General features: G+C 43.1%; 1 protein-coding gene across 1 annotated transcript; it reads left to right on the top strand.

The window, feature by feature from the left end:
* Positions 1–2,536: 2,536 nt before the first annotated feature.
* On the top strand, positions 2,537–8,347 carry ankrd33ab (ankyrin repeat domain 33Ab; the record flags this gene model as incomplete). The annotated part of the gene is made up of 4 exons (XM_080728007.1): positions 2,537–2,809; positions 4,981–5,110; positions 6,915–7,055; positions 7,518–8,347. The coding sequence occupies 4 exons, from the start codon at positions 2,537–2,539 to the stop codon at positions 8,345–8,347; spliced, it is 1,374 nt and encodes a 457-aa protein (XP_080584133.1).
* Between the last annotated feature and the right edge of the window lie 3,355 nt (positions 8,348–11,702).

Genomic DNA, 11,702 nt, shown 5'->3' with positions numbered 1-11,702 from the left:
AACAGTGGTTGCTATGTACAGGACAACAATTGCGGTGTTGACATTATGATATATGTCATTATACATGTAATAATATTCTGGTGTCTGATTACAGGATTTTGTAAACAAGATACAGTGGAACAGCAATGTCATGCTTTTCCAATGTTTCACCTATTCTGCCACTGCTGCACATTGGCATTTTCTTTTGAAAGTTTTTACCAATTACAGTCAGCCATGCTGGAAGAAAGATAACTATGCAAACATTTAATGCGAGGCCTCTATCACTGGCCACACAGTATAGGGCATTCACCAAATATTTGAATATTCGAATATCAAAGTCACTATTCGACATTGTTCACTGAAGTCGAATATTCGCTTTTTTTTTTCTTTTTCTTTTTTCCTCTTTAAAAAAATATACAGTATAGTTTATAAAGTTTGGCTAGATAGGAAGTCATAAGAATGAGTTGTCAATGCCCCTGGTGGATGAATTTGTTAATGCTCTATACCAGGGGTTCTCAAACCTTTTTAGGCCATGACCCCCAAAATAAACATATATGAACTGGGGACCCCCACCCTGACAAGCACTTGGAATTGTAGGTATTACATTTAATGTGACTCGGTTCAGCAGATAAATATTGTGAAAATAGCTGATCTACATGCTCACAACGCCTCGCAACGCGAGGCGTTGTGAGCATGTAGATCTGCTATTTTCACAATGTTCACCTCTTGCTTACTTAATATTTGACAGTTTGGCAAGTCCTGTCGAATATTCGACTATTCGAATACTTTGAGGTTGAATAATTCGAATACTAAAAATCACTATTCGTGAATGCCCTACCACACAGTGATGAATTCTATTAACTGTTTATTGCCTGTTTATTGTCATTATTTTGGTAGTTTTTTAGAAAAACAAGTATAGCACAATATATATCGGTAAAGCACCTTAAAATGCTCCGAAAAGGTGTAGGCTGAAGCTAAAGGTTATTTTGCCTACCCCGTTTCAATGGGGTGTTCCTTGTTTTGTCTTTAGGCTGCTAGTTCCGTCATAAACATGATTAATAATGTTTCTATTTTGGTAAATTATACGAATGACATCATTCGCACGGAACAAATCCACTGGACAAGTCCACTTTTCATCAGATATGGCACATTACTAAATAAGTATTGATTACCTATTGTTTTTTTTCCTTGAAACACTTTCATAAATATTTAAACGATAGTCGCTATCCTGGAGCCAAACGTTTTAGTGAATAGTTTCTGAGATCAAGTTGTTCTTTCAGAGTCAAAACTTGAGCTGATGAAGACCACGTGTAACTGAGACTATTCTTGGAGTGAGGCGGGTGGGGGTGGGGGGGGGGGGGGGGAGTTGTTGTTCCTCATTTAGCACAGTCTATACTGTAGCGGGGCTTTTAAATGCTGATCCAGTTACTCAACAGTAAAGGCACACACACTGAGCTTACTTAGCCACGCCCCTTCCACCAACACTGAGATTACAGCCTCTGCATGGGATCCTCGTCTGAGACACAATAGTTGTTATTGTTTCTAAGTTGTTGTTATTCGTTTCTATGTATATTGGCATCAAAAAAGTACCAAAAGTAAAAGTACAATTTTTTTTTTAAATTGCAGATCTACAAACTCTTGCTTGTAGATTGGCCATTTTCAAATAGCCTAGATATAAAATAGGGCTAAAGTGGTATAATGTATGTTTTATAATATCATTTATTCCTGCAAAGTAACTACTAACTAAAGTTGTCAAATAGTGGAGTAAAAGTACAATATTTGGATCTGAGATGTATAGTGGAGTAGAAGTAAAAGTATTGGAAATTGGAAATAAGGGTGCCCTCACACCAAAATACCTGAGAGTGGAATCCGCGTTCCGCCAATGCATTTCAATGAGAGTGAAGCGGTTTCATGCCAGCAGAGGATTTCTGCAAAAAACGCTCCCTTATCATTGAAATGCATTGGCGGAATGCGGATTCCACTCTCATAGGTATTTTGGTGAGAGGGCACCCTAAAGCCTGTATCAGAGTCGGGTCCGTGGTGGAAGGCTATCCACCGCGGTGTAGTGCCGTGTAGTTTTTTTGAGCGTTAATGTTGTAGTTTTATGACTCAAAAAGACTACACGGCACTACACCGCGGTGGATAGCCTTCAACCGCGGACCCGACTCTGATACGGGCTTAAGGCTGCACCCACACCAAAGTATCTATGAGAGTGGATTCCCCATTCCGCCAATGTATTTCAATGGCGGAATGGAGCGTTTTTTTGCAGAAATCCTCTACTGACATGAAACCGCTCCATTCTCATTGAAATGCATTGGCGGAATGGGGATTCCACTCCCATAGGTAATTTGGTGTGGCTTCAGCCTATAAGCAAGTAAAGTACAAATACCTCAAAATTGTACTTAAGTACAGTACTTGAAACTTAGTTTGTTTCATGAACAAGTAATAATAAGCTATAGTTCTCATGGTCGGTTCCGTGTTGCCTACTCTGTTGCATACAAAGTAGTAAGTACAGTACATTACAATTTTAATAATTAATTTCCTTGCAGCATGCTAGATGGCTACTGCTGCGGCTGATGACCCCCACTTGGGCATAGGTCCTGATGAAGACGCATCAGAAGTCTCCCTCTCAGGCAGTGATTCAGATTCGGGAAGTGTACTCTCCGATGACTCCGTACTTCCAGACTATAAGCGGGAGACGGCAAATGGCCATACGCCATCATCCTCACTGTATGCAGCGTGTGCACGCAATGCTCCCCACTCCCTCCGGAAGGTTCTGGAGAGGGGAATCACAAAAGAGGAAGCCATGGAGGTGGACATCCATGGCTGGGTAAACGCTTTTCTTCCATAAGTGCAAACTTAAACATCTGAGATGCTTTTGTTGGTTGGTGGCCTTGGTTGTTGCAGAGTAGAATTAAAGACATTGTGCTGTGATTTCCCCCCCCTAGAATATAATCATCAGGTATTATGATTATACTTGGATGAAGATTTTTTTCCAAAAAGTGTACAGAAAGTGTTAAAATGTGTTTTTTATGTGGCCTCACCCACCTGTTCATTATTCAGAGCCTTGTATTCAGAGAGAGTTGCGCCGTTCCCGTTCACTTCATGGGGCCAGGGTGGGGTTGCACCACCTCACACTAAGTTCAAACGTAGCCTAGTTGTAACGTAAATGGCAACTAAGTCAAGACTTACGCATTACTAAAATTTCAGCTGTTGCACCACTCTAACGTATCTCAGAAGCCCGTATCAGAGTGTACGGTGGAGAGCTATCCACCGCAAATTTGAGAAGGAAAGCTTTCCACCTCAAGTCAGAAAATAAGTGCAGGCCATCATAGTCACGGCCCACGGTGAAGTCCTTTACCCCGTCTAGACCGGTTCAGGTCGACCAATCAGTGAACAGGGTGTAGAGCCTGCCTGTCTGATAGTAAAAACAGAGATATGTGTCGGGACTCACGGTGGAAAGCTCTCCACCGCGAGGAATGATGTAACTTTTGTAGTTTCATGACTCAAAAAGACTCGAAAAGACTACACCGCGGTGTAAAGCCTTCCACCGCGGACCCGACTATGATACGGGCTTAACTAACTACTAAATATTTACACCAGCCTTTGGGCAGCACTAAGTCCTTACTAAGTAACCCATCTTCTCTAAGGGAGAAGAGCAACTACTGGTTGTCATGTGGGTGGTGACCCAGCTGAAGTTAGCCACAACCCACAGTGTTGTTGTATGGTAAAAAGGGGGAGGGGAAGATTTTATGATGTCATTAAATCAGTGTATTTCAATTGGGCCTTTTGACTCGGAGGCTTTCAGCTTTCGGGAGCTTAAGAAGAAACCAAGTATACACAGGGAAGACATATTTGCATATTATAACCACACCAGGGGGTCTATTAGAGTGATGTTAACTCCATAGACACATACAGAACAGAAGAAAGTACAAAACTATGGCAACACCCTGGTCTCCAACCTGAGCACTGACAGTTTATTGAACCATAACAGAGAATATATTTGGGAAGGTTATTTCCATTATTGTGGTCCTATGGGGCTGTTAAGTATGACATCATTTTGTAGGCGGAGGAGAATTTCTGCCCCCAGTTTCCGTGAATCTTTTTACTATTTGTACTATTTACACATTTTTCTTCTCTTTGCTGTTGAAAGGAAAGTGTTAGAATTATACTTCAGTCGTTATTTTTGTCTCGGATCTGTTGAAATAGCGAGGGACAGAAAATGCTCTGGGGGCAGAGTTCTCCTCTGCCTACAAAATGATGTCACGGCTTAAAAGCCCCATACCTGACCACAGGTCACAGGATCTAAGAATAAAAGAGCAAGATGGCCACTTCCAACCACTGTGTTAGTTATATTGTTTTAACATACTCAGCCTTGCAGATTGGTTAACCCATTTAGAACGGGTACACATTATTGTGTATCATTATTTTATGCTTTAACTATTGAAAAATAGCAGATATACAAGCTCGCAGCGCGGCACTCGAGCTTGTAGATCTGCTATTTTTGAAAAATCGTGAAAATTAGAATTTTGACCCGATTCTTTTGAATCCTTCTAAGATTTTTTTAGATCTAGATTTAGATTTAGATTTAGTGTTTCTGTGTCAGCAATCTGGCCAGCCACGGACCCCCATCTCAAAATATTTAGTTCCAGGGACCACCCAGAAGCAACATTTGAGTTACAAACATTTGCTCTGAAAATACATATATTCAAAGATTTGCACACATTTTCACGACTTTTTCAAAAATAGCAGATCTACAAGCTCGCAGCGCGGCACTCGGTGCCGCGCTGTGAGCTTGTATATCTGCTATTTTTCACTGGTTAATGCATTCAATAATTCTAGGCCTGAATGTTAAAATACACATTTATTTACTAAAACAGCGCGTTGAGGGTTCGATTCCCGTTCCTGATGACCTTTGCTGCGTGTGTCACTCCCCTTTCTGTCTCTTTCACTGTGTGTTGATTAACTGTCTTTGTAATTTAATTCTTTTTTTTGCGACAGAATGGCTTGATGGTGGCTTGCTGTAAAGGTTATTTGGAGGTTGTGTACAACCTTCTGAACTGCCCCTTTCTAGACGTAAACCTACAGGACAATGAAGGCAACACTGCACTGATGATTGCTTCCCAAGGAGGTACTGTACACCAGGGGTTCCCAAACGTTTTTGTCTCAGGGCACCCCATAAATATTTTTTAAATCCGAGGCACCCCTACATTATAATTTTCACTCCCAGCACCTTATATTTATAGCATATCGTCGTTGTCGGGTGGAAACCTTGTATGTCCCAAACCGTTCGTTTTGTATTTATCATCTATAAAATGCACTAAACTAGTGAAAACAGCAGATCTACAAGCACATCGCGAGGCGTTGTGTGCTTGTAGATCGGCTGTTTTCACTCGTTTTGTGCGACAGCCTTGTATGATGAAGCAGGGCCTTGCTTTACCATAAGACGTACACATTTGAAACTTGGAGATACAAGGTTTATGCCCGACATATATATTTTAGTGATTATGTTGCGAGGAAAACGTTGAGATAATAGCCATTTTGGTTAGAACTGACTGAAAATAACTTTGTACTTCAAGTTTAAAATTATACTAAATATGTTTTCAAGTGTCCAAATAAATTCCAAATATTATCAAGTTATATCGCGGCACCCCTGGGTGCCCCGTCACCCACTTTGAAAACCCCTGCTGTACACTGTGCTTTATTGACTGGCAGTTCCTTGACTGATTCATCAATTCCTTGACTGATTCATATTATTATGCAGTAGTTGAAATGCTTTCTATAATGACAAATATTTTCTTCTCATACCAAGTGTAGCCGGTCTGGGCCTACTTCTCAGCAGACCCTTGCTATCGCTCTTGTTGTGTTGTGCTTTAGATGACCAGGAGACTCAGTGTTTCACTTTAGCCGAAACATGTGGCATATTTATTTCCTGAACTAAATAAACAAAGACATAATGTACCAGCATTAATATAGGTCGTCTGCAGCACACCAGTCTCCTCCTCTGTCTATGACTCTATGTGTGGCGGAGAGAGTCGATTTCACGCGGGAGACCCGGGTTTGAAACCGGGTGGGGAGGTTCGGATCAACTCCGTTACATTGGTGCTGTGACCCGGATCCGGGCTTCCCCGTAGGAGGAGGTCAAAGGGGGGTGAGTGTGGCGGAGAGAGTCGCAGCCCCAGCCTGAAGCCTCAAGAGTCTAGTATCTGCCCTCATTCCATAGGAGTAATGGTTAAGAAATTGGACTTTCACGCGGGAGATCCGGGTTCGAAGCTGGGTGGGGAGGTTCGGATCACCTCCGTTCCATATTTAACAAGTGAGGGGGGAAGGGAAAGCAGCACATGCAGGTAAATGACGTTAAACAGGAAGTGAGGACTTTAAAATAAAAGACAAGCTCCCAAAACGATCTATCAAAATAAAAGTCACAAATAATAACAATGTGAGGGACTTTTGGTGGAATGCATTCAGTATATCTAATACACCTGCTACACAAGCAATATCTATTTACTCCAGGTCATGTGAATGGCAGGCCTTTTACTATCGAGGAATGAGTTGCCAAAAATGTTAGATTATACATAACTAGCCCTTATCCGTTCAAAGATATGAACTCCGAAATGGGGTTATGGGGTGTGCACTGTGCACACAGTATATGAGGGATGGAAAGTAACTTTAACTGGTGCTTGCATGATAATATGTAGGAGCATCAATGTAAGAAATACCCGTTTCGTTTAATGGCTACAGAGATACTGTGTACCGATCTGCATGATTTTTGGACAACATCACCCCCCCCCCCCCCCCCCCCCCCCACCCCCAGACACTCACTCAGACAGACAGACAGACATTTGGAAAATTATATGTTTGATAATCTCTGAGGAAATAAAAAGGTTATATGATAAACATTGCTGCTGTTGACTACCTCCTATGTCACTTTCCAGGTCACATCGGCACAGTGATGTATCTCCTAAACTACTTCCCTGGTATTGACACAGAAATAAGGGACTGTCGGGGCTTCACAGCCCTCATCAAAGCTGCAATGACGGGCCGCAACGAAATTGTGTCTGCCCTTGTCATGGCTGGTATGTAGGAGCCACATCCATTTCTGACATTCTGGGGCAAATTATTTTAAAAGTGTAGTATTCTTTGACATATTGCATCCCTTGCCTCATTAAATAAGGCCCGTTTTCCATTTCATATTCATAACGCTAGATGTTCTATTTTCAAGTACTTGTTTTTGTTGTTGTTGTCTTTATTGGGTTTTCTATGTTATTTGGGAAAATTACGTTTTGCACAGCTTTGGCAATAGAACAATTTCCACTGCTCTCTGACAAACATCAAACCTCAAGAAATGATTTTATGATTGGCTGTATTCTTCTGTTTACATGTCAATTTTACTTGGCAGTTAACACATTCAGTTAAGGCCGCTTTCACACCCAAAGTTTGCTTAAAAAGTACGGATCAGGGACCCAAGTCTCATCTAAGACTTCTCTCCCTTAGGGCGTCTTACTGGTATTGATGTTTTGCGCCTTGTTTCTGTGCAGGAGCTGACATACACGCCGTAGACTCCACGCGTGGCAAATGTGTTCGGGACTGGGCACTGAAGACGGGACGTTATGACACTTTATACCGCCTCCGTCGCCTTGCCCTGCGGCCCAGAGCCGAGCAGTTCTGCGAGAGCTACGTCGCCGAGTGGCCCGAGCTCAAGGAGAGAGCGTCCAAGGCCGCCGCGGCGGAAAGAGGCGCCGGTTCAAAGATCACGCAGAGGCTCAAGAACACCTTTGGCTTCAGCATCCCTCGTGACCCCCAGGACAATGGCGTCATGGACCACATGGTGCGCATGACCACCAGCATCCACAGCCCCCTCGTGGTGACCGGATGCCGGCCGCTCTGCCCCACCAGCCCCCCGGAGGTCGGGAAGAGGCGCCTGGCCGTGCAGGAGCTGGCCAAGAAGCACACGGACCAGGAGCTGCGGACGGGCGCCGTGTGCCACAGCAACGGCTCCGTCTCGGGCATGAAGCGGGGCTCCATCCACTCGTCCGAAACCATCGCCGCCGCCTGCTGCGCCGACACGGAGCGGCGGGGCAGCATACTGTCCATGGCCTCCACCAAGGGTCTCACCGCGTTCATCCCGCGCAGCGTGGGGGCGCGGAGGAACAGCGTGTTCCCCTCGGGCTGCATCCCAAAGATCAGCATCATGATGTCGGCGGAGGCCACGCCGAAGAAGGAGAAGAAGAAGAAGCAGAAGAGGCAAAAGGGCTTCCTGGAGCCTCCCCTGTGGAGGTACAAGGAGATCAAGGAGGAGAAGAAGAGGGAGAAGAAGAAGAAGGCTGAGCAGGAGAAAAGTGACAGGGAGAAGAAAGTGAAGAAATAGGGAAAGAGGGAGAGACGTCAACATGTCTGTATGGGTAATACTGACATGTTGGCGTCTCCTGATCTCTGATGCCAAAATGGCTTTGTGGATTAAAGGGCTGTTCTGCCATAATCAGGTTACATCTGTTGTCTCAAGATTAAATGAGAACAGGGGCGCCCGCTGGCCTACTGGTCCAGGCGCATACCACATATTGTAGGCTCTGATGCCTGACAGTGTGTCTCGGGTTCGAGTCCCGATATCGATGACCTTTGCTGTGTGTTACTCCCCATCTCTCTCCCCATTTCCTGTCAGTCTACTGCCCTATAAAGGCATAAAAGCGCCCACAAAAAAAAGATGAAATAAGAACAGTAATGTACAAAGCAGAAGTATTAAAAATGCACAAAATACCTCACAAAAAGAAAGAACTTATGATGGCACAGTCCATATAGTCTAAAAGGACAAAACGATTGGCACAGCATACACGTATGTAATTACGAGTTTTGAATGTACTGTAATTATTTAACATCAAGTATTTGAGGATATTTTTTATGTAAATACTTGGGGGGCGGTAGCCCTCTATTTGGAGCTATAGAAGGACCGATAAAGACTTTTCTAAAGCCATGATTTTGCTGTGATGCTGATCCTGTCCCTACCCCATCATACCTACCTCGTCATTCATGTGAGACACTGCCAACAAGAACCCACATGCACACTGTACTGTAAAGAAACTGCTCACAAGCAGACTTTGTATTAAAAATGTAAAAATATAAAATATATAGTTTTTTCTCTGATATTCTTCTAGATGTGCTGTACTTTGTTATTGTAAATCTTTAGTTAGGCAACAGTCCTACACCAGAACTCTTTGGTGAGATTGTGACTTCCATTTTTTAGTTCTTGAATCGGTACTGAAATTGTTAACCTCTATGGATGCAGGCACAGCATACAGGGACGTGCTGGCCATTGGGAAAAGCGGGACAACTCCCGAACGGCCGGTTCATTCCCGGCCGGTCCAGGCCGGCCATTAGGAAAAAATTACAAATAAAATGTCGTTCCATTTTGGGGGCTGGGTGGCCAACAAAGTAAATCGTCACTGTCGGGCAGAAACCTCGTATCTCCAAGTTTCAAATTTGTAGAGCCCTGCTTCATCATACAAGGCCGTCGCACAAAAGTAGTGAAAACAGCCGATCTACAAGCACACAACGCCTCGCTGTGATTGTAGATCGGCTGTTTTCACTAGTTTAAATCATTTTTAAAATGATAAATACAAAACAAACGGTTTTGGACATGCAAGGTTTCCACCCGACAACGACGAAATATAACTCATGTAATTGGCCCACTGGCCTGTCACTTGTCATGATCTGAAATGGCAAATCTTTGAGTAGCAGCAGCGCTAGAGAGATCTCTCTCTATAGCGCGCAATGAGAGCCTCTCCAACTTGCATGTCCTGCATGTCCCAGCATGTCCCTGGCAGCAGCATACACGTATATGATATTTGTTTGGAATCAAATCACCGTACATAAAGGATAGGCTGTGTAGCCTACATCTATTCTATCAGTTGTGTGTGCATAAAGGCTGCTGGCAGTTGAGGCTGGAGAACCATGCGTAATTTAAGACTATAATCCTTAATATAATATAAGCTTATATGAATGACACAAGATGGGATGGTACATGAAGCCAGAGGTGGTGAGAGGAAATGAGATCTGACCACAATGGACTTGAAGCTTATAGGAGAGCATTTCAGCTGAATGTCTTATTTTCGCTTTCCCCCTGGGATTCCATGTCTCCATAAAATATCAGTTGGAGGATATGATATAAGATCCTCCAGCAGAGTGCAGCCATGCATCTCTGGCAGAGTCAATTAAGTTCAGCACAAGTGCACTCAGCTGACAGTATAGCAAGACAATTGTTTTATCAAGACAAAAGTTGTAATTCAACCCATTCAGAACGGGTACACAGTATTGTGTATCATTATTTTATGCTTTAACTATTGAAAAATAGCAGATATACAAGCTCACAGCTGCGAGCTTGTAGATCTGCTATTTTTGAAAAATTGTGAAAATTTGAATTTTGACCCGATTCTATAAGTGTCTTGACTCCTTCTAAGGTTTTTTGAAAAACCTATGTTTCTATGTCAGCAATCTGGCCAGCCATCGTCAAAGAAAAGGTCCTTTTCACTTAACTGGAGCTCAGTTAGTCTGTTCTTGAGAGACTACTATATCAGTGGTTCTCAAACCTTTTCATGTGAAGGACCCCCAAAATGATATGTATTTGTCCACGGACCCCCATCTCAAAATATTTAGTTCCAGGGACCACCCAGAAGCAAAATTTGAGTTACAAACGTTCGCTTAAAAAATACATTATATTCAAAGATTTCCACACATTTTCAAAAATAGCAGATCTACAAGCTCACAGCGCGGCACTTGTGAGCTTGTATATCTGCTATTTTTCAATACTTAAAGCAGTCAATAATTCTAGGCCTAATGGGTTAAAGCCTAAATTAGGTTTGATCCCGGAGTGGAGGAGCAAGACAAGTGAGGTTAGGCTATCCTATTATTATTCAGAAATAAAGTTCCATGATGTGATCTGAACAAGCCTTTTTTTAATCATTATTGTTCTTTGTGTATGCTATGTCCGTTTGTATTCATTTTAAAGTGAGACATTGTGAATAATAAATAAATATACATTGGCTTACATCAATGTCATACATTGGCTATGCACTGCACAGAATCTGCACTAATACTGACTATGCCATTGCACTAAAAATCTAATGATATCCTGGCTACCTCTGAGATTTGAATAATTTGAAATTCATTTATTGTGACCGTAGGTCGCAGTTTACTATCCTAACCGTCATAGTTTGTCCGTATCCGTCCGTCCGGACGGACGGACACTAGGTAACGCTTGCCTGACACTGTGTTTCCCCTGACAAATCACTGTGACATTACAGGTGACATCACAGTGATGTCAGATACTCAGAGCAGGGATCTCCATACATGGGTATAAACAGGTGACATCACAGTGATGTCAGATACTCAGAGCAGGGATTGCCATATATGGGCATGAAAGGGATTCTGTTAGGGATCTCCATATATGGGCATAAAAGGGATAGTATCCCAGTCAGATAATGCCGTTAGGAGAACCACCATAACAGAATCCATACATGGCCAAGAGAGATGGCCAAGACCAAGAGAAGGTCGCTTTTCGCCCTTAGGTGTCTTACAGGTTTATTGATGCAACATTGTACTTTACATGAACTTCAGTGTGTGTGTGTGTGTGTGTGTGTGTGTGTGTGTGTGTGTGTGTGTGTGTGTGTGTGTGTGTGCGCGCGCGTGCGTGCGTGTGCGTGTGTGTGTGAGTGTGTGTGTCGCTGCTGCCT

This window comes from Nannobrachium achirus, assembly GCF_963921795.1.
Source record: "Nannobrachium achirus genome assembly, chromosome: 6".
In the NCBI taxonomy this organism is placed as follows: Eukaryota; Metazoa; Chordata; class Actinopteri; order Myctophiformes; family Myctophidae; genus Nannobrachium; species Nannobrachium achirus.
This window is presented reverse-complemented; position numbering and strand designations above follow the sequence as displayed.